The sequence below is a fragment of the Olea europaea genome, chromosome 7 (genome assembly GCF_002742605.1).
Source record: "Olea europaea var. sylvestris chromosome 7, O_europaea_v1, whole genome shotgun sequence".
Taxonomy (NCBI): Eukaryota; Viridiplantae; Streptophyta; class Magnoliopsida; order Lamiales; family Oleaceae; genus Olea; species Olea europaea.
In genome coordinates, this window is record NC_036243.1 from 10,920,467 (window position 1) to 10,943,803 (window position 23,337).

A 23,337-nucleotide genomic window follows, 5' to 3' on the forward strand; every position below is an offset into this window, starting at 1 on the left:
ATTATAGACAAAATTGTAGGGATTTTTTGAACATTTATATGAGTGGGCATTCTCAATATGATATTGGAAGACAGATTAATTCCATGTTCCAATATTTTATTGAGTTTTATGCTTTCATGATATTAGTTATGTACACGCATAGGTTTGCGTGGATGATCATTCTTATTTGATTGTGTTAGAACGTACACTTCAAATGGGCATCTATGTTCAAGGTCGAGCAGAGTCCTTTATTTTTGCCATTCAAACAAGTCTTACAATTGTCCTTTAATATAAGTGTTAGGGTCACGTGTAATCTAGAAAATGAATTTAATTATGTGAACCAAAAACATAAAGTTGCTATTGCAACAATTGCAAAACCTTATGGAAACCCTAATATTCTTGCAAAGTTTATAGCTGGACAATTAAAGAATAGAGTTTCATTTTGAAATGAAATGAAAAAGCTATTGAATTAAACTGAACAAGCAAATACAAAGAAATTCAAGTACAAATTTTAGGACGTATCGATGGAAAAGAAATTGTACTTGTCAAATGGATCAGATAATGTCTTTTTCATCTAGATGGTTCTTCGATGGCCGAGGCATCTTATGCTTTGGTTGGGCCTCGACGGTCTAATGCAAATTCTCATGGACACACTGGCATGTAAAGAGGACTTCTATGGTTGACATGGAACTTCATACATAAAAACTATTTCAGCAAGGAATTTTAGTCCTTCAAGTCCGAGTTTCATATTCATGTGGAACGCAGGAGTTTGGTGCTTTTGCTACTACTAGAGCTAAAATATTGAAATGTCATTTACATCATTACATGGCCTTCCCTATTTTTTGCAAGCAGGTACAATGCGTCCGCTGTTATCGAAGAATTTGTGCCAGAAAACCAAAGCAGATAACTGATATTGCAGCCTCATAAAAAGTGAGGCATCATATATAGACGAAATCCAATAGAAATATAGCACATGTGTAGTGGTGTCCGTTTTGATCAAGGATAGTCTTTCAATCCTGATATTTTAGTGAGAAATTCAACACAAAATATTTTTCTCAATCCGATGTCATATATAATATAGGATCTTTAGTTCCAAGAATTCTAATCTTTAATACTCTTTCAACCTTTGGCCAATTTTTAAGAGGATGTTCTTCAATCCCAAGATAATCTTTCCATATAGGTTAATAGAGTAAAGTTCATGATAGGTACCATGCAAACTTTTGCTCATATGGGATACTCTTTCAATTTCCTCGATAATTTATTTGTTAAGTTTAAAGGAGTAAGTCCACGATGAGTTCTTAGCTTATCTCTCCTGTAGGTTTTTGTTTCTATGAGATACAGGTTGCCATAGTTGAAGATACCCTTTCAATCCTAAAGAGATTTGGCTAGCAAGGGAAGAAGGAGATAAGTCTACTTCGGGTTCTTAACTTTTCCTCCTTGCGTAAGCTTTATATAAATATACCCATGGGGGTTAATGGATATAGGCCTAGATAGGAGCTTAACTCCCTTATTAGGATCTTCAAATATAATAAAGTATCAACAATCTTCAATGAATTAATGGAGAGCAACCTATATAGGACTTTAACTCCCTCATTGGATCTTCAAAGATAACAGAATATCAATATTTCTCAATGAATTAATGAAAAGAGACCTAGAATAGGACCTAAACTCTCTCATTGGGTCTTTAGAGAACATCTCTTTAGAGATAAATTAATTTGAATTGTGTGCTAGCTTCATGCCATGCTTTCAGACTTTGCTTTGATGATGATCTCATGCCAAAGTTTAGGGGTTAGATGGTTGTCGGGAATCACCGTTGACATGTGACCATCCCTTTTCCTTGTAATCTAATAATCACGAGCTATATTGTCGAGGGCCTAATAGTGACTTTCAAAGAAGACTCATCTATAATGCTAGTCCTTCATTATTAATTTATTTTTACTAAGATAACCACCAACTTCCGATGGCCTTCAAGAGCTTAGTAAATGAAGATACGGCGGACCAAGAACTCCAGGATCAAATAATCATGTGTTACGACCTAAAGGACTTACTGAGAACTTGAATGAATAAGGGCTTGCATTGCTTTCATTGGGCATTAGCACCATAAATAAGCATGATTCAAGTTCTGAAAAGCTATATAGAATCGATCGCCAATTATGAATAGGTCCCACAAGTCAGTGCAGGTGTGTGGGAACCAAAGACTAACCAAGACCTTCATCGGGCATTAGCACCACGAATAAGCATAATGCGAGTTATGAAAAAATTAAATAAATAAAAAAAAATAAAAAAAGACTCATCCCCTAAACTGCTTGGATATTATCAGGATGGATAAGAAGGAACCTTCAACCTATATTCATCCAAAAAAAAAAAAAAAAATAAAAATGGAACACGTAAAAAAAAAATTTTTTTTTTTTTGTCCAATTAGATTCGGACCATTTCAATGTATAAAAACTAAAACTTTTTGGTCTCATGTTTCCAAAAGCGCATTTATTAATGTTGATTCTGTTTGGTGTTCCCTCTCACGTGAGGAAACTTTCCTATTTTAGTGTAAGTGGGGACTACTTTCCACTAAGTCCCAAAACCAATTAAAAGCAAGAAAAAAGGAGAAAAATAAATAAGCTTTTGCTGAAAAACAAAGATGATAAAGGAGAGAGAAACAAAAATGGATTTCATTCCTTTCAACCAATGATCGAGACTTATTTGTAGTCTAATTAAACTGAAATTTTAGTATGTTATTCCTGACGAAGAGAGCTACATTTTGACTAAAACTGATCATCCAAGTTCCTCTTCAATTATTTGGGCAGTGCTTACCTATTTCATGAGATTTTCTCTTTTTGTTATTTTGTGGATCCACTTTAGAGTAATGTTGTTGTTATCCAAGAACTATATGTATCCTTGCTGTATTGGTAGCCTCTAGAGTTTGTTCTGGAGAAGGTTGAATGTTTATCCCAATATTCTTCATAGTGGAAGGCTTCAACTGAATTAGGTCCCTGGGTTTTCCCTTTATACTGAAGGGTTTCCTCGTAAACAAATCATTGTGTTCTACTGTTCTCCATTTTTTTTTTTTTTTTTTTGCCGTGTGTTTGAGTAAATAGAGATGAGTATTATTATTATTTTCATTTTAATTCTGCACAACAGAGGGGTTGAAATATTTTCGCTGCTTGTTTATTACTGGTACAACCCCAACAAAATGGTATCAGAGCTTCTGGATGAGTCTTTGTATTTCTGGTGAGAATTAAAATGGGGGATTCGGCTAGTGGCTTGGTTAGACTCACAGCTTCCAATTATTTTATTTGGAATACTAGGATGGAGGATATCTTGTATTACAAAGATTTGTTTGAACCCACTGAATTGAATGGCAAGAAACCCGATTCTAGACTAATGAGGATTGGAAGAAGTTGAATAGAAAAGCTATTGGACAAATTAGGAGTGGGTAGATCAGTGTGTCTTCCATCATATAGCCAAAGAAATATAGTCTTTGGCAGAAATTAGAGGGTCTTTACAAAAGAAAGACTGCTTTTGTCATCAGAATGCTTGTAAATTTAAAGTGCATGGATGGTAATAGTGTTGTAGAGCACTTGAGTAGCTTTCAAGAGTTGCTAAATGAGTTGTCTACCATGAAGCTTACACTAGATGATGAGGTGCAGACTTCAATTCTGTTGAGTTCCTTACTAAACAATTGGAAAACTTTAGTTGTCTCTTCGAATAATTCAGCTCCAAATGGTGTGATCACTATCGACATGGTGAAAAATAGTATGTTCAATGAAGAGGCTAGAAGAAAAGAACATGGTACTTCTAATGTTGATGCATTTGTTACGGAAAGAGGGAGAATCCAAAGTAGAAAAACTCATGGTGATGACAGTCATGACAAGCCTATAGGAAGATCAAAGTCAAGAAAATGGATAAAATGTTATCATTGTGGTAAGTTAGGACACCTTAAAAAGGAGTGCAGAAAATGGAAAAGAGAACAGTCAAAATGGAAAGGTGAAGAACATAAATAACATAAGGAGACTGCTGCAGTTGAATCTAATGCAAAGTATTTATTGCTTATCAAGAAGCATTTGCTAGCCTTTCATGCCAAGATTCTACATGGATAGTTGGTACAACAACTTTTGTTCATATTACTCCATGTGGGAATTTTTTTCATACAATACTAATGGAGATTTTGGTTGGATCAGGATGGAAAATGAAGTTAAAGCGAAAATCATTGGCACGGAGAATGTACATTTGGAAACTAGCATTGGTAGCAAGTTACTTCTCAAGGGTGTCAAACATGTTCCTGATATACGTTGCAGCTTGATTTCTGTAGGAAAGCTTGATGAAGAAGGCTATCATAATCATCTCGGAGATGGTAGTTGGAAACCTACAAAGGATTCTCTTGTTTTAGCTAGAGGGAACAAGACTCAAGGTCTCTACAGGACAGAAGCAAAACTAGTTAATGGAGATGTGAATATTGCTGAAAATGAAACTACTACTGAGCTATGGCATAAGTAACTTGGCCACATGAGTGAAAAGGGACTTCCAATTCTTGCCAGAAAGAGGCTCCAACACAATGTGAAAGGTACATCACTAATCCCTTGTACTCATTGTTAAATTGGTAAGCAGAGTTGCATTTCATAGATTTCCTACATCTAAAAAGAGTAAGATTCTTAATTTAGTTCACACTGATGTTTGCACAATGCACTATAAATCTCTAGGTGGTGCATTGTATTATGTTACATTTATTGATTGTCACTCTAGAAAAGTTTTTGCATATCATTTGAAATCTAAAGATCGGGTGCTAGAAGTACTTAAAGACTTTCATTTGAAAGTTGAAAGAGATACTAGAAGGCAGTTAAAATGTGTCAGGGCAAATAATGGTGTGAATAGATGGCCATTTGAAGAGTTTTACAGAAGATATGGCATCGGGCTTGTTCAGACCCACATGAACCAGTGCCTTTGGTGCATGATGAATACAAAGAGAATGTGCAAGAAGTACATGGGACAAATATGATGAAATCCTTACATAAGAACCAAACTTACATCTAGTGGAGTTGCCTAAAGGCAAGAGAGCTCTGAAAAACAAATGGGTGTTCAGATTAAAGGTTGAACCAAATAGCTTGCAGTCAAGGTATAAGGCAAGGATGGTTGTGAAGGGGTTTGGTTAGAAGAAAGGTATTGATTTTGATGAAATTTTCTCACCCATTTTTAAGATGTCTTCAATCCGAGTTGTATTAGGCTTGGCAGCCGGTATGAACTTGGTGATTAAACTTGATATGAAGACCACTTTCTTCCATGGTGACCTTGAGGAAGAAAGATACATGGAGCAACTAGAAGGATTTACAACTAAAGACAAAGAACGTCTTGTATGTCAATTAAAGAAAAGCTTGTATGGTCTTAAACAGGTATCAAGACAATGGTACGAGATGTTTGACTCCTTCATGGTTGAGCATAAGTAAATCACAACACCTTCTGATCATTGTGCGTTCATAAAGAAATTCTCTGATAGGAAATTTATTATTCTTTTACTATATGTGGAATACGTATTGATTGTTTGTCGTGACACTATGAAAATTAAGAAGCTGAAAAAGGTGTTGAGGAAGTCCTTTGAGATGAAGGACTTAGGACCTGCAAATCAAATTCTCGATATGAAGATCTCTCATGATAGGAAGAATGGAAAATTGTGGCTAACACAGTAGGCTCTCCACTTGGAAGTCATTTGAAGTTAAGTTCAAAGCAAAGTCCTTCAAATGAGAAAGATAAAGAAGAAATGAAGAATGTACCTAATGCATCAGCCGTGGTAGTTTGATGTATACCATGGTAGCACAAGGTCAGATATTGCTCCTTTCGTTGTATTAGTAGCTTTCTTTTTAACTCTAGAAAAGACCACTGGGCAACAACAAAGTGCTCCAGTTAGTAAGAGGGATCTTAAACTAAGAAATAGACCTTAGAAGCTAAAAAATGATATCCTGAGCAATTGCAATAATCCAATTCATTGATATTTCAGGTATACTAGATGCTATCACACATACAATCATACTCAATTCGATAGAATTGTTTGATCTCTGATATCTTAGAGGGACTTCTAAGACATGTTTTGTCTTTTGGCACCAAAGATTCTGAAGTACTTATTACTAGTACATGAATGCCTTTCTTTTTTTCATTTTATATGCAAGGTGCATTTTATATCTTTTTAATGGTGCTTTAAAAAGCTCTTAGGCGCAAAGTAGGTGCAAAATGCTATGCCTTGTGCTTTTTCCTTCTTTTTTTTGCATTTTTTTTTTAAAAAAAATTCACTCAAGGCGTGCTTTTTAAGCCTTTTTTTTTTTTACTTATTAAATAATTTCTAAATTAACTTAAAATTTTAAAATAATATTAACATTAGAAAACGCTTTTTTATTCCTTGGCCAAAGCTTGGCCTCGTCGCTTCGCTACGTTTTACTCTTTTTAGAATACTGCTTTATAGTTGAATTTTTCCTATAAAGTGCAACTTTGATATGAATATTTATTTGTAAAGAGCAATTTTAGCCTTTTCATCTAAATATTTTTTGTTCAAGTTTTGCCTTTTACATTTTTTTTTATTGAATATTTTGGCTAAGTTCTCTTTCTCGTTTTTCTTTTCTCACAGAGTGAACAAACAAATAATAATATTACAAAAAATACTATTTGTATATCAAGGTTGACACTTCGTTGTACACTCCACTCATAAAATGAAGGTCTAAGCGCAATAAAAAAACGTGGACCCCCTCTTGTGAGAGGAGTGTACACTGAAGTGTCAAACCCGATATACGTGTAGCTAGCAAAACTCATAATATTACATAACTTTAATGAACAAATGTGTTTGGGAAAAAAAAAAAAAGAAAGAAAGAAAGAAAGAAAAAGAGGGAAGAAGAACTTTTAAGACCAATTTGGAATTTCACAGATCATCATGACAGTTAGCGAAAATTAACTCGCAATTTCAACTTGTTTGGCAATAAATCCAATGAGAAATTTCCCGTGTCGCAATTTAATGGTGTCAGGTTAGATCTCTACCAGATTCCACCTACAGAGTGACCACTTGTGTAATGTTACTTAACTTTAGTTACTAAATAGGACTAAAAGATACTTTAAAGACCATCTTTTATTTTGTACAAACTTCAATGACCTTTTGTGAAATTAACTCATTAAACATTATTATTAAATTCACTGCCCTTTTTTTAATTATCATACATTTTAATAACTCTTCAATTTTTGTTCATTTTTACATTTATATCCTTAAATTTTTCATTACATTCTTATCCTTAACATTTTACTCATATTTGGTGCAGCTTAAATAGTTAATTAAAGTTTAAGCTAAAGTTAACAATTATTTTTAATCAAATATTTCAGAGGACCCTCAACTTTTATCAATTTTTGAAGCATATATTCTATCAACTTTTATTAAAATTTACAAAAAATTGATTTTTAGTTACGTAAAATATTTGCTTTATTAATTTATACATTCGATCTTTTGATAATGATTTTTGACCAAAAAATTCGCAAGGTAAGACTAAAGATATTTATTTGACTTTATATTTTTGAATAAGCAAAATAAATAAAAAATATCAAGTTTGAAAAATATTTACTTCACATTTTTATGCACGTAGCAGAATATTTGGATAAAATCGTTATCGAAGCTCGAATGTGCTAGTTTAATTAAATGTTCATAGTAAAAATACGATAAATAATAACTAAAAATATAAATATGAAAAAGAGTAAAAGTTAGATATATATACATTACAATTAAAACGTGACGTAAATAAATAAATGGAATTGGGATAGATACATAATTATCCTTACAGAACCATGTTACAGTATCGGAATAATTGACATAATGGCATATGGCACTCTATCATTGAACTGTTTAAAATACAGTCGTCTTTTCTATCAAATCAACTCTCGCAACATAGGATTATGATACTACTTCAGACATTATTTTTCGAGTAATACTATTTTGTGCTATTGAAATTGTAACACAATATGTAGCGATAATGTGACATTAAATGACGTAGATTGAGGTTATACCCCTATTGAAATTAACATGTTTGAGCCCCATTTTGTGGAAATAATGCATTTTGAGATAGCATTTTGATGGAGAATGTGTTTTAAAAAAATAATAATAATTTAAGTTTGTGTATAATATTATTTTATTAAAAAATGCGTAGTTGAATATAACAAATAAAAAGATGTACTTTTGAAAATAACAATACTCTTTTAACCCATCCTTGTAAGCATTACTCTGTGATCGAATCGTCCCTCGGGACACATTCGAGTTGGTGGAACAATTGCATTGGTGGACTCACAAACCTATCGTGGAGAGTTCGATTCTTGAAAGACAGCATCTTGAAAGGGGGATTTATCTCGAAGGCAAAGTGTTGGAAGACAGTGAAAAGAGCTCTCTTAGGGGAAGGAGTATAAGCCATGCAGGAATCTGGGAGCCAATAAGGACACAACCTACGATTAACTTCCTCAAGCTAATGAGGGGCCGGAGGCTTGAGGTCCAAGAATTAGTCTGACAAAGTTGGGAACCGTACTATGCAAATCCCCACGTTGCATACCCATTTCATTCCAATCCGACGGGCAGCATTCGTTTCCGCAGACAAATATATACACCCCTGAAAACCTGAATTCAGTAGTGAAAAAATCTCAGTGACAGCAGCGGGAGAAAACTTGAAATATACATCTTTCCTTAAGAAGGTGCGGTTCATATTTCCTTTTTGTTTTTCGCAAAAACCCTAAATCCATCTGTCCTAAATATCCTGTTTTTGATTTATAAATAATCGAGTAAGGTCTAATTGTATAGATTTCTATACCAATATGTATCGTTGCCAGTGAGTGTTTGACTTCGTTACTAGGGTTTAGGGTTTATGGTTAATGTGAAACTGTCTTTCGAAGTTGAATCTGTATGTGTGATCCCTCCAGTGTAAGGGAGAGGTTGTTTATATTTTCATTTTTAAAGTCTTGGGTGAAGAATGAAGTTGAGATAGGGAATCAATGGAAAAAGAACTGGACATTGTAATGGGAGACAAGAAGGTTTTTATGGGCTTTTTTGATAAGGTTTTGCATATTGTCAAATAAATTTGAGGTTCAGAGATATTCTGTGTTTTACTTAATTTTTCTACTCTCAACAATTATTTTGTCTTTGGATTTTTTGAGGGGTAGAGAGGAAATGGAATTGAGCTTTGAACTGGGGTAAAATTTGGGTTTTTAAGTAAATTTCATTTTTATAAGAAAATTTGGCAAATTGCGGTGGTCTTAAGCTTTGCGCTCTTCATTTGGGTGGATATTCATTTTCCCCCATGGTGAATAAATGAAGAACGTAACCGATTTGTGCTTTGAATATTTTGTATGATGTGATAATTTCATTGATAGTGATGTATGGGAAATTGATAATGTAGTTTGAGAGGAACTGTACTGGAGATGGTTTTTGTTGCAGTATTGTCTTATTTATGTTGAATGATTGCGATTAACTCAAGTTTCTTATTTCTTATTTTGCAGGTAGTACAATGGCTTTTGTCAACAGAATTGGCAATGTGCTAAAAAATACATTGAGCAGGCATGCTCAGTTGGAAGTATCGGCCTCCAATCCATCACTATTCCAGGCAATAAGAAGCATGTCATCTTCGAAGCTTTTTGTTGGAGGTGCAGGCCTCTCTGCTTTTTACTTGCATGTCAACTGCTTAATTTTGCTTCTTTTTTATTATTCTTGATTTTGTGGCAGGTCTCTCGTATAATATGGATGAAATGAGTTTGAGGGAGACGTTCTCCAAATGTGGAGAAGTGGTAGAAGGTACCTGCTGAATCTGTACAACTGACTAAAATTTGAATTTTATGTGGATTTCAATTGTTTTGTCTTTTGATTTGCTTCAATGCTAAGGATGGATACCCGAGATGGAATCTTGCCAAGACTTAACTTTATGTGTTTTGGAAAATTACGTAGTTACTGTTGAATGCCAATGTACTTGATTTTCGCTGGTCAATAAATGTTGTATCAAGGTTGCTATATATCGAATAGTGTATTGGTTTCAGTAGTGTTAGAATGATCATAAATAACAATTTCATGAAAGACTCTTGAAAATGATGAGCTTGTTCTTTTCATCATCAGTTGCTCTGAGGGAGGTTGTGTAAACGGGAAACACTTCTTGCTGTAATTAACAAAAAATTGTGCAAGATTAATATCAATACCATCACGTAAACTAGTTATTCTGCTGTTGTAATTGATGGTGAAGTTTTGATCAATTAAACCTCCTTCAATATACAATTGAACTGTTGCAGCTAGAATAATCATGGATCGTGAGACCGGTAGGTCCCGAGGATTTGGCTTTGTGACCTATACCTCAACTGACGAGGCTTCCAGTGCCATCCAGGAACTTGATGGCCAGGTACTTGCACGTATTCTCACTACTCTATAGAAATATTAGTGCAATTTTTGTACATTGTACAGTAGCTGAATAAGGATGCATCCCCACTATTGCATAAGCTCATTCAAATGCTATTTTGACATTCAGCAGAAATGAAAAATCCCTTTTGATGGATTTTAATAGACATATTATCTCTTCTAAACAAAACGAGGTGCTATTCAAGATTGTTCTTATAAAAGGGTCAGTGTCATCTCCAGAGAGTTGATGTATCCTGTAGGAAATATTTGTGAACGATTAAATCATGCAAATAGTTATCAGGTTTCTAGCGCCATAGACTGGTATAGTCTAAAATCTTGATGATATAGTCGTATGAATGGTAAAATACAAGAGAATATTCCAAAATATTCAATAATAAGAGTTTTCTAAAGGATTTACTTTATTAGAAATTAATATACAAAAATTGGGAAGCTCTTCCTTTGCCTTGAAGGTATCTTTCCCCGTAATCTGACCAAACAGAACTAAATGGGGTGTTAGTTATAGTATTGAGATCTGAAACAAAGGCAATAATGTTTAAGAAACATTCTCTGAGACCACTACACTTGAAGTTGCTTCCTATTGCTTGAGTTGAAACTAATTATAGATTAGTAAATTAGTTTTTCTGACTTGTAACATCTAATTTTGCATGTGTTCTCAGGAACTTCAAGGGCGAAGGGTAAAAGTGAATTATGCAACAGAAAGAACTCGGGGTGGGGGTTTTGGGGGTGGATTTGGTGCAGGCAGTGGATTTAACTATGGTGGTAACTATGGAGGCTCTGGAGGATATCAAGGTGGCAATTTTGGAGGTGGTGGTGGTGGCAATTACCCAAGAGCAGACGGAAACTTTGGTGGAGGGGGTGGATATGGGGCTAACAATTACCCCAGTGGAGGAGGAAGTGGATATGGTGGCCACAGCAGCTATCCCAGTGGAGATGGGGGATTTGGTGGCAGTAACAATTACGCCAGCGGAGGCGGTGGCTATGGCGGTGAAAGTAGCTTTTCCTCTCCTGGATATGGTGGTACACTTGGGACATACGCCGAAGATCAAGAACAGGGTGGAAATGAAAGTGGAACTGGAGCTGAAATTAACGATTTTGCTGATGATCTGGATGCAAATGACAGGGATGACAATGATGAGCCGAATGATTATGCCAACACAAGGCGCTGAATCCTTTCAAATGTTCCGTGAAACAGCAGTATTATAGGAGCATCCTCTAGAATTGAAAGAAGTTAATACTTATTCTGCTTTCAGTTTTCCCTTCTTGATGTGACCGGGTTATTTCCACCCGTGGTTCTAACCAGTTAATAAATGTATTACATTGCATGTTCGTCTTTTTATTAGAAGAGAAAAAGGTGTGATTTAGAGGGAAAAAAAGAAACAAATATGCAATACGTCGCCGGATTTTGTACTCCCGAATTTGGAAAAGCTTTGGTAGTAAATGGGAAGAAAACAGAAATTTTGTTCGACCGGTCTCATTTAAGATCCTATAAACCGAAGAAAGGTGCGGAACCGATGCTTCATTATTGTATCAAACAGAGAAAAGAAGACACGTCTAGTTTCATTTCTTTGGCATCTGTCTACGTATCCATAGGAAGAAAAATGCTGTGTAGGTGTACACTTAGTTTGACAGTCCTCTAATAGGGTGTGGGGCTGAGATTATTTATAATCGCAGACCTCATCCCCTATTAGAGGGCTGTCAGCCATGGCCCATGGTGTCTAGCATCTCTCCTATAGGAAATTATCTCTGTTGATGAACACGCAATTAAGACAACTGCGTTTTGCATATTGCTCTTGGTGGGTTTTTTTTTTTTCTTGAAAAAAAATATTATTTTAAATAGTAAATTTTTTGAGGTATAATGATAAATAGGCAGGCAAAAAGACAGGGAATAAAAAACAAACTGATGTGTCAATATGAAGTTGGCCGTTTTTTTTTTTTTTTTCAAACTCTCCATTTATGTATCGACACGTGTACAGTCTATTTTTAACCCTATATTTCACCATTCTTGTAGCAAAAATGAGTAGTTAAATAGTAAAAGAAAAAAATTTAAATTTATGTTTAGAATATTTTATTGTGTGGATGTGGTTAAAAATGAATAAGTAGAAAAAAGAATTTTGAAACAATGAGAGGCAAACGGAAAAATTTTAAATTGACCTCTGTGGTAAGAAATGGATGAAGTTGTTTGAAGATGGCCATTCTTCTTCCTAGATGATGAACAAGGCCAGCGTGGCCCTTTTCATCTAGCACGATCCTAATCAAAATAACTTTACACGTAATTTCAACATGAAAAGCTGGAAAGAAAGAATCAATTATGTGCAAAATATTATGGTTTAGCTCTCAAGGACTTCAGTGAATCGAGGGAAAAAAGTTATTGAGTAAAGAAGCACTTTGAACAGCAGTAATTGAAGATTATACACATCTCCAATGAATTGGGCCAACTACATAAATGCTTTTATGTTTCTCAGTTAGGTTTGATGTACAACGCATGAAATTCATTTGACTCACGTAATTGCTAAAGACCGACCAAAAAACTCGTGATTATATATACCTGATGCACGGACACTTCATCTGAAATGATACGTCCATATTACGTATCGAACACTGAAACTCATTGAACACTACTACTATTATTTTTCTTCATTAAAAATATTATATAGTTTTAACTCAAAATTAATGTTAAGCAACAAATAACTACTTATATTTAAAATATTTAAAATAAGATAAATTAATAATAAGTATAAAATTAAATTTATGTTATATAAATAAAGAATTTTAAAGAATTTAATCTACTTGTCAATGATGGACTGTGTTAGTACTTAAACGAAAAATTATGTGTCAAGTGTATAACACGCATCATGTTACAGGTCTTCTTTCTGTTGCATCATATACGTACAAAATGTAACATATCCTCCCTGTCCTAGCAGCAGCCAAATACCAATAGAGGTAAAAATTAACTACCTCAATTGAAGGAGAGCAGCAATGGATAAATTATCCTTTTCCAAATATTATATTTCCAGCCGTCAAAGCTCAAGACGAAGAACATGTACTTTTACAAAGGTCTCATGCGAGTCATATTTTAGACAACCCAGAAAGGTTTCGGTGCACTTGAAAGGCTTTTAAAAGGTTTCTCAATGTTTTCCTCGAGATCGTCATCGTCATCATCTCCATATTCCATAAGCTTGATTAAAGTATCTACCCCAACAAACACAAAGGAGAAGAAAATTAAATAAACAGATAAAGGCACCACAAATTTCGTCTGCTGCTAGTAGAGAGAAAAGCATGGGACAAGAAAACTTTCCCAGCATATGCTCAGGAAGCCATGTCAAAAAAATTTAATATAGAGGCGAGAGTGGAAGTACCAGGGCTGGGTTCAGGTTTTGAGTTATGCAGCTTGCTGTTGGTCTCATGAACTTTGGGAGTTGAACTGAGCTTCGGCGGAAGCGGCGGTGGAAGCAAGCTCTTGAGTGGTGGTGGAGGCGGCATACTCTTGGGAGGAGGTGGTGGTGGCATACTCTTAGAAGGGGGTGGTGAAATTACATCAGGGGACGGCCGGATCAGCTTCCTTGGAGCTGGCATAATTGGCACGTCTTTTGCACCTACATGTGATGTTAGTTCACGTGGCATTTGAAATTCTGATCCCTGTAATTTATTCTGGGAAATGTTTAACAATATCCCATATAGTTATAATATATTATATGTTGCCAGTATGGGAAAAGAACAACTTTATAAAACCTAGCAAGTGTTCATCAGAAGTTCTGCATCTGAAATATAAGTGTTGGGTTTTTGATACCCAATAAATCCCGGATTATGATGTTAACGTGGGTTAATATTATTTCATAAGTATAGGCCGATGAATGAAATAAGTCCAACAATCAAGTCCATGAGCTACACGCGGCCCAATTGTATTCCTTATGGATGGCTTGAATTTTGGCCCGTTTACCCCTTTAATGGCCCAACTTAAAGCCTAACCCTAGAGAATATATATGAATATAATCCTAGCCTCTTTGATATGATAATTGTGTGATTTTGAGAGAAGAAACTAGTGAATCCCGACTGCTCCCCTTTTGTGTGAGAAAAAGGTGTTCAAAAGTGTCCAAAACGCTTGTATAACGTGTGCAATTGGTAGTTCTTTCATAGTATACCTTTGTGGTGTCTTCTCCTAGCCTTTGTGGCCATAAATCAACATCCCTTTCTTGTCCTACGTGGGTAAGATTGTATAGCAACCAAGGTGAATCAATTGGTTGTGGTTTGGAGCCGTTTGGATTGGTTGTTAGTAGAGAAAGGTACGTTGGACTGAGCCTGGAAAACCACCGTTTGAAGATCTTTTGAGAGAGCTTCCGCAACAATTGGTATCAGAGCTTCAAGGTGAAGGTTTTGGCTCGTGAAATCTACCAGAAAATCGTCCAGAAAATCGGTAGAAACGCAACAGAAATCAGATCGAAGAAGCTGTCCAAAAACTGTTAAAATCAGTCTCTGTTTTTTGTGTTTTCTGATCAATCCAGAAGGGGTTTGGGGAAACGGAGACCATTGGCGTGACACGCAGGAGGAGGAGAACCCTGAAGGGTGGCACGTGTAGGTAGACGGAGGCGCGTGTGGTGGCGCGTGAGGCCCACGCGCAGAGAAGAGAGGCCGCGCGTGAGGTCGCGTGAGGCTGAATTTGGAGAAGGTCTCTTCAGGCAGTTTGTTCCTCATATTATTTCTGACATTTTTGTGTTGGAAGTTTTCTGTTTCAGGGTACACAGTAAAATCTGGACAGCGTTGTTCTTCGGGCGTTCCGGACTTGATCGTGATTTTTTGGTTGCTGCAGTTTTCAGAGACTTTAGGACAAATAGTGAAGTCCTAAAGTGATGAATTCACGTCTCGATATTTACGGACCTTCAGACGTGGTCCGCTCGGTATCGTGTTCTTTGTTTTTATTATTGCAGTTGAAATAAATGTGTAGAATATTTTATTTTTTGCATTAGAGGTCATCGTGTGGGGTGACATTAGGTTTGGGGTTACCATGAAGGGGTAACCATTGCCTGTTGCTAGACCTAGGAATTATTTGTTAATTATTTGCCTTAAATTCTTTGTAAATTTGCTGTCAATTTTTTCTACATTATTAGAATTGCATGTGGCCTTAGGAAAGTTTATTGGACTATTCTATGTGAATTATGTTCATACTTTGTTTGTGGTCATTATTTGGCATTGTTGACAAATGTGGGTCTAAGGTAAATGCAAAAAATAACATATATTTTAACTGTGGTAAAATTTGGACATAGTTGAAAAAGATTATCCTAAGATGATAATAAAAGGAAAGATGAGAATAGAGACAAGGCGAATATGACTTTAGGGTCGAGTAGTGATCCTAGTGAGGTTTATTGAGAGAATAAACCTGGTTCTTGCATTGCATCTGTGTGTAATCATTTCTGCATGTATATGGTCACTTAATTCTGTTGCGATGTTGATCTTACACTTTTAATATGTTTGATATGTGTACTTACATGAATTAGAGTGACTTATTACTTTGTGTAATATGTTTACATGCATAGTGGATTAAGTTTTGTGGCATACTCAATTTGCTCTGTGAGTGGTGTGAAAGTGTGGTAGTGAGAAGAAAGTTGGGCAGCCGTTTTTCTCCTTTATCTTTGTGAGCCTGTGTGGTTTGTGAGATTATGTGAGGCAGCCATGTTAGGGTTATATTCTTCCTCTTTGTGAGCTAACCGACTCTTTCTTTGATTCTCTTTGAGAGTGCCACCTTCACTATTTTCTTTGTGAATTTTTTGGGAGCATTAGGGAGTGGATTAACCTTTGTGGTCACCGAAAGGTGTTGTTTTGCCATAGTGAGTTTGAGATGTATTAGCAACGAGTTGGATGTCTTTTGGTGAGGTGGAGTATAGATGCCTAAGGTTACATGGTGGTTTGTATCGAGGGATGTAGAGTGTGACATTTGGATCACGAGTGGAGATGTGATCAAATGTCTAGGATCCTTTATCTGGAAAGAGACCCTGATAAGGTGGAGTGTGAGAGAGACACTTCTATCACTTCTGTTAGGTGGAGACCCATTATCCACGTAGGTTGGGAGAAGTGATGTGGAGATAGAGGATTATCCCGTGGACTTAGGATCTATTGTGACTCACCAGTTAGACATGAGTTGAGTGATCTGTCTAGTGAGCGTGGTGGGCGATGAGAAGAGATATGTGTTCTCGAGGTGTGAGCAACACGGAATGGGATAGGATAAGTGTGGTGAGATCTTTTCTTAGGGTCATTTATGCATGTGTTGCATAGGTGGTTGACCGTGGTTTGATTGACTTGGTGTTAATCTATGGTTCTATGTGAACATGTTTCTGAAAAGATCTGTGTGTGTTATCCTATAGTATATTGTCATCGCATGTGTATTTGCTCTTGATTGTTTACTGTTAAATATTTGCTTCTACTTGGGTGTTTTTTAACCTTAGCCCCAGTGAGTACATGGAGCAGGTATGGTATATGTTTCAAGTTGGAAACACGAGGTAAGGTCTGTGATCCAATTTTATTGGCTACCTTGATTATGCAAGTATTAACTGTGTGTTTTTGATTGCTTGCAGATTTATTGGGCATCAAGGTGGAGATTTGTTGGGTTTTTGATACCCAATAAATCCCGGGCTATGATATTAACGTGGGTTAATATTATTTCATAGGCATAGGCCGATGAATGAAATAAGTCCAACAACCAAGTCCATGAGCTACACGCAGCCCAATTGTATTCCTTATGGATGGCTTGAATCTTGGCCCGTTTACCCCTTTAATGGCCCAACTTAAAGCCTAACCCTAGAGAATATATATGAATATAACCCTAGCCTCTTTGATATGATGATTGTGTGATTTTGAGAGAAGAAACTAGTGAATCCTGGCTGCCCCCCTTTTGTGTGAGAAAAAGGTGTCCAGAAGTGTCCAAAACGCTTGTATAACGTGTGCAATTGGTAGTTCTTTCATAGTATACCTTTGTGGTGTCTTCTCCTAGCCTTTGTGGCCATAAATCATCATCCCTTTCTTGTCCTACGTGGGTAAGATTGTATAGCAACCAAGGTGAATCAATTGGTTGTGGTTTGGAGCCGTTTGGATTTGTTGTTAGTAGAGAAAGGTACGTTGGACTGAGCTTGGGAAACCACCGTTTGAAGATCTTTTGAGAGAGCTTCCACAACAATAAGCAAATTACATACATGTGGGGTGAAGGCACTCAGACTACGTTACGGTACAGAAATTGCAGGAATTATAAATAGAACTTTAGACTATGTTCCCCTTGACTCTATAGACAGTATGGAAAATAATGATATTCATAGTCAGCGATTACAGTAGTCATCATATGTGCCAGCTTGTTAATTGATGCATTAATTTCCTGTAATTCTATTACCTCAAATTACAAACTAATGTCTCAAATAACAAGTTGTCATGTAAGGATGACTAATGCAGTCACTAATTATGAAAAGCATTACTCTGATATGGACCATTCAATGTCTGTTAGTGTTATATAATCTGTTATTCATGGCTCGCATATAACTTCTAGTTATCCCAAAGACAATGGTAAGAAAAGGTAGCAGGTGGAAGAATTGAAACCTAGAAAGATGTGACTTTAACAGTAAGATTGGCAATTGGAAACAACTAAAGCAGAAACAGGTGCTCAAGTGAATGTCATGCGCACATATCACAGATCAGCTATAAATAAAGATCACAAAATCCTGATTCGGCATGAAAGAAAAGCAGTGGAACAGCATGCAGCCATCCCATGCACTTCCAAGTCAGAGAACCCTGTGAATATCAGCCTGTAAGCTTCATACAAGGTCAGAGAAAATACCTGGAATAAGAAGTAATAAACATCAGGACTGAAATAACAGTGCATTCATTTATTAATAGAGTGACAATCTTAATTTAGATAGACAAAGTTTTTACGATTATGTAGTAGTTATTAGATACACACCTAGTGCAGAAAATCATGTGCGTACATTGACTTGCAAAATAAAGAGAAATAACAATTAACATAACCTACTGTCAGTTTCAAAGCATGAGCATGAGTGGTGCAAAAAATAATACAGTAGTGTGGATCAACCAATACCAACAATAAAATAACAAATTATACGTTACTAAAAATTCTCAAGATACATTTTTAGGGACCGACAAAAAATGCGAAACAATACACCGAGTAGCAGCCTTTATATACTATCTTCAAAGTAATCACTAAAGCCATAAAATCATGCCGTCTAATCGAAAGGTAGATGCTGTTTGTTACCTATGTAGTCCCAAAACATATTTATTGAAACCAAGACAAGATTATCAGTGTTAGCTTTGGCCTGCCTGCATGACATTCGAAAGCAATGGCTTCCCTAAACAACTTCATAGTCAAGGAGGCACTTCACCCTCATTATGAGATTAAATCCTCAGCTACCAGTAAGTCTATTTGAGATAACGTAATTCATTTACCATGACAGAAAATTAGAATTTCCCTTACATAGGATAACAGAGAAACAAGTACCTCTTTTTTCTGCAGAAGGCAGAGGGGCATGATACTGGAGTATCGGATAATTAAACAGAAGGCTTGTTCCAATATATTTGAAAGGATACATCAATTATGGCATATTCACAAATTTAAAATGAAAGAAAAAGGGGAGGGCAAACCAATCCACTCCCTCTCTAAGGGGAACCCTAAAAAGTGCTTCACTAATAGCGTTTTAGATTACAACAATTGTGTCTTCAACCAAATGAAAATGCAACTTATAGCCGTACATTACAAACTTTCACCAGGGATTAAATAAAAACAGCTTGGAGAGCTAAACTAACAAGCTACACTCTCTTTGTTTATTTCAAGTTTCAATTTGTTATTCCCCGAATTGGCCAACTTCAAACCACATAAAAACTGCATGGCATGCCGTCAAACAATTCCTACACGCTACAGTTAGTTACTGAAAGTTAACTATCCCAAGGGCTTAGAATAGTCCATGCTTTTGTTAAGCTTCCGACTGATTTCGCAGATTTTAATATGGACACGGGGAATAAGAACAGTAAATGAATTTGTATTTCTATTTCTAAATTGAATTGCAATGGAAACTGAAAAGAAATTACAAAGTTTAGACGAGCATTTGAGAGGCTCCACTCTCTCCCATACTACTCTCCAAAATACATGAACTTCCCAACTACACCTCCCCCTACTTTAATTAACATAAATGGAAATATTAATGTACATTGGGGCATATCAAGCTTGTGTTTAACTATCTTGTGAGTTCCTTCAGCAGACAATGAAAAAGAAAAGTAGACCAATAAAATAATTATAGTTTGGTTCCTCTAATCAAAACCTTGAAGAAGTTCAAACCCAATGCAATTCATCAGGTATAAACATTATAATATTGTTCCAATTTTTGTTGCTAGGCAAATATATGATTAATACAACTGTTAGAAATAAAACGCCTAGTGTGCTAGTCATATGAAGACAAGGGAAACATCTTAACCCTACCAGTCCCCAAAGAAGTGAAAACTATGTCTAGTCTAAAACATGGTAATCACTGATACCTGGTGGGAATTTGCTGGCCCTTTTGAAGCAATGGATAGTTCCTGAAACTTCCGTCTCCGAGGGGGACACTTCTCCTCAGAGGGGCCCACCTTTTTAGTTAATTTTGCATTTGCAGATGTTGTTGGACCAACTGCAGCAGTAACAGGAGAAGTTGACTGTCTAAGGGCTAAGGCAACTTGTTGCAAAGGCTTGGCTTGGGGATATATCCCTTCATAACCAATAAAGCTTGTTCCACCAATCAATGAAGTGCAAGGATGGCAAACAATGCTTGCCTGAGGCATTCCTCGATTTGACAACCACATAGATTTCAATTCTGCTCCATGAGAAGCATCATCAGTTGCGTCAACTGAAGAAGTCAAACTGGAAGCACCCCGTTCTTTAAGAATTGACTCATTCCCAGATTTTGGACTTCACCCAGCAACTGAGGTGAAGGTGGGACAGCAACGTACACTTTACATGAAGAAGACCTGTAAATACAGAGATGCAAGAGGCCATAAGTCATCCTGTGGAGTAAGAAATAGCTTGGGGTCTAAAATATACAAGATACCAAGTCCTTAAAGATGCACAGAGGGCATAGAAAAGAGATTAAAGCACTGAAAGAGGTATTTTTTTAGTTCTAAAAAAAATGAAGAATGAAAGAAATCCACATCCATTCTTTGTGTGTATGTGCTTAATGGGACCATTATTTTTTGATAATTTGATCAATTAGCATTGTCGCTTATTTTTCTTTTGCTATGTAAATTATTCTTGGAGTGAAGGATGGATTAGGGATTCACAAAACAAGGCACACAAGTACACTTTAAAAAACCAAGTGTGTCTCCCACCTTAGAGATTGTAAAGTTAAAAATTACATGATATAAACATATTTATGTAAATCCAGTAACAGCTAATAGCTAATAACCACATTGTACCTGTTACAGGAAGAACCAGATGCCATTGAAATGAGGCATGCAAGTTTCTTCCAATCTACGATCATTTTACACATCTATTTATTTTTTTAATACATCAGTATAAACGAATCTCATTACCTAGAGGCACCACATTCTGCACTTATCGTGTCCAAAAGATTTTCAGCCAAAAGTTTTGCACGTTCAAGACTAATTGGATCATTGCCCGACAACAACGAATGCAACAGTTGCTGTGCTTCTACAGGGATAGCAATTGCAATTAATATTTTTAACAAAGATCAGGACAACCAAATAGCACAACACGAATGTGATATACGACAAAAGACTACCTTCGTCCAGTGCGTTTTCAGAATTCCCAGAACCATGTCCTCTTAGTAAGACAGTGGTTCCTGTTTCACTCATTATATGGTTTATATAATGGTCCTGCATTTACAAAAGCCAACCAGCAGCAACACAAAAGAATCTCTCCAAGTTGTATGGAGATGTTAGAGAAGTTTCAGACATTAGAATCTCTAATTATCACAATAACAAATGTTAATATTAAGTCAACAAGCAGTATCATGCGTTCTTAAAAAACTAGAAAACAGGAAAGAAGCAATGGCTGAACTGTTGAAGATCAATGGAGGGAAGATGACTTGAGCTAGTAAGATGAAAGCCATGAGACCATTACAACACGGCAGAAAGGCCCACTTTTTCAATAGAGATATAAAATGGTGTCCATAGTTTATTAGAGCTATATCTATATTAATAGATTTGAGATCCTAATCAAGAAAATTTCTAATGGAAGCATTCGGTTGGGAGTTTTAATTTTGCACTGATAATAAAGAATAAAGTGATGTGCATCAACAAGGGAAGAAGTTCCAACTGAGCTACCACAAAACTCTTCCAAGCCATGATTTTTTGAAATGGACACCTATATAAGGGCTCCCCACTTCCCTCTTGTAAGTGCTAAAAGCAAAAGAGAAATGATATGAAACTTTTTTTTTTTTTTTTTTTTTAAATCAAACATGAGGAGTATAGCTCATTGCTGCTGACACAAGAAAGCATGGGTGAAATTTTCAACAAAATTTTGCAAAAAGATTTAATGAACAGAAATAAAGAAGTCAGTCACATTTATGGTACATACGCACAGTTATTCATTGACGTGCTTGATCCTCCGAGAAAATTTCATTTAAGGTTTGATGAACACCCAGTCTCCAAAACATGGAAGCCTCATAGTGTAACTCAAATTCTAAGCATAAAATGTATTATCTCAGTATTTCCTGGTTTTCTGGGATGGGAAGATTGCATCCCTCAAATGTCATAATGTTGAGACCAACATAAGCTCACCAAGTTGCTCATTAAATCATCTCTTTCTCTCTCTACACACACACACTCACACACACATACATACATATATATATATATATATATTTCATTTTCTTCAAAATCACCACCAACTTCTTCATTACCATTAAAAATAACACTCTCCAACTCGGACTCATGATAAATTAACAATCTCAAGCAGCCCAACGCCTTCAAGAATATCAAATAAGTCTCCAACGGTGTTCCATATTTTTTATTCTCCTCTACAATAACTATTTAATTTTCTTGATAAAAGATGAATGAAAATCAATTCTTCAACTCATTGTGGAGTTATTTTATTCATTTTCATAGAATACACAAATGAGTAAGTTCTCCATGTTAATAAATAAATAATATTTATTTTTCAATAAGTTGTTATTAATATTAATATTAATAATAATAATAATTAGCAAAAAAGGGCATCTTTGTCAGAAATAATATAATAAGTATTAAAGAGTTCAAAATCAATAAAACTCTTCTCCGTCACATTTTCTAAGGTATCCGATACGCATCGAAAATATAAAATAATTAAAAATAAGTATCCGGTATGTATTGAAGAGTGTTCAAGCGCATCAAATTAGGATGCATATCAGACGGGTACGCAATAAGTTTACAAACATCCGTGCTTCTTAGCATATCATTATAGACATTATTAGCTTTGTAAACCACATAAAGAACTTGAGATTAACCAACGGAACATTTTCCTTCCTGCAACAAGTTTGGCCTCTTATAGAGAGAGTTAAATCTGACGATTCTATTATATAAAGTAGTCTCGTCATCACCCCCGGGCAATACCTTGAGAAAAACTAAAGGAAGGAAAAAAATAAAAATAATAATAATAATAATAATAATAATAATAAAATAAAAAATCGTTGATGAAGACAGAGAGAAAAAAGCAGTCAATTAAACACCTTGAGTGTATGTCACATAGATCTTATGTTCAACTCTGTAACATACGAATTCTACCCACCACCCACCAGCCCAAAAATTTATCCCCACCGCCCCCACCAATAAAAATTTTAAAAACAAAAAAGTGTGCGCCAAAAAAAACAGAGAAAACATGATAGAAAAATGGAAGATCAGGTAAGAAAGGTACAGGGAGGAAGAGAAGCTCACATTTGGACCACGAATACAAGAAGTGATATTCAAGGATGGATTTGCCTCAAAGCCCAAAAACACACAAGCAGTCAATAAAG

The 23,337-nt window shown here is 35.7% G+C and overlaps 2 protein-coding genes across 3 annotated transcripts; one reads left to right on the plus strand and one right to left on the minus strand.

The window, feature by feature from the left end:
• Window positions 1-8,514: 8,514 nt before the first annotated feature.
• LOC111396975 (glycine-rich RNA-binding protein 3, mitochondrial-like) lies at window positions 8,515-11,835 on the plus strand. 2 transcript variants are annotated; one of them, XM_023023625.1, is made up of 5 exons: window positions 8,515-8,670; window positions 9,476-9,615; window positions 9,695-9,763; window positions 10,249-10,355; window positions 11,029-11,835. In XM_023023625.1, exons 2-5 carry the CDS (start codon window positions 9,480-9,482, stop codon window positions 11,536-11,538), a joined length of 822 nt encoding a protein of 273 aa, XP_022879393.1. In that variant the 5' UTR covers window positions 8,515-8,670; window positions 9,476-9,479; the 3' UTR covers window positions 11,539-11,835. The 2 variants fall into 2 exon arrangements, with proteins under 2 accessions (XP_022879393.1, XP_022879392.1); XM_023023624.1 differs by having other exon boundaries at window positions 8,516-8,670; window positions 9,472-9,615.
• Window positions 11,836-13,117: 1,282 nt separating this feature from the next.
• LOC111397887 (protein RIK-like) lies at window positions 13,118-22,920 on the minus strand. The gene is made up of 7 exons (XM_023024855.1): window positions 22,831-22,920; window positions 21,127-21,220; window positions 20,741-20,800; window positions 20,346-20,418; window positions 19,889-20,297; window positions 13,729-14,020; window positions 13,118-13,561 (listed from the first exon to the last, which is right to left on the minus strand). The coding sequence occupies exons 1-7, from the start codon at window positions 22,918-22,920 to the stop codon at window positions 13,446-13,448; spliced, it is 1,134 nt and encodes a 377-aa protein (XP_022880623.1). The 3' UTR covers window positions 13,118-13,445.
• Between the last annotated feature and the right edge of the window lie 417 nt (window positions 22,921-23,337).

What these genes read in the sequence shown, in the direction of transcription:
- LOC111396975 (XM_023023625.1), top strand. Translation starts at nt 9,480, where the DNA reads ATGGCTTTTGTCAACAGAATTGGCAATGTGCTAAAAAATACATTGAGC. An exon ending in TTCGAAGCTTTTTGTTGGAG is followed by an intron (nt 9,616 to 9,694) that starts GTGCAGGCCTCT and finishes ATTTTGTGGCAG; the next exon opens with GTCTCTCGTATAATATGGAT. An exon ending in ATGTGGAGAAGTGGTAGAAG is followed by an intron (nt 9,764 to 10,248) that starts GTACCTGCTGAA and finishes GAACTGTTGCAG; the next exon opens with CTAGAATAATCATGGATCGT.
- LOC111397887 (XM_023024855.1), bottom strand. Translation starts at nt 22,920, where the DNA reads ATGACGAGACTACTTTATATAATAGAATCGTCAGATTTAACTCTCTCT. An exon ending in TATTTACAGGTCTTCTTCAT is followed by an intron (nt 20,298 to 20,345) that starts GTAAAGTGTACG and finishes TGCTGGGTGAAG; the next exon opens with TCCAAAATCTGGGAATGAGT. An exon ending in AAAACCTGAACCCAGCCCTG is followed by an intron (nt 13,562 to 13,728) that starts GTACTTCCACTC and finishes TTGTTGGGGTAG; the next exon opens with ATACTTTAATCAAGCTTATG.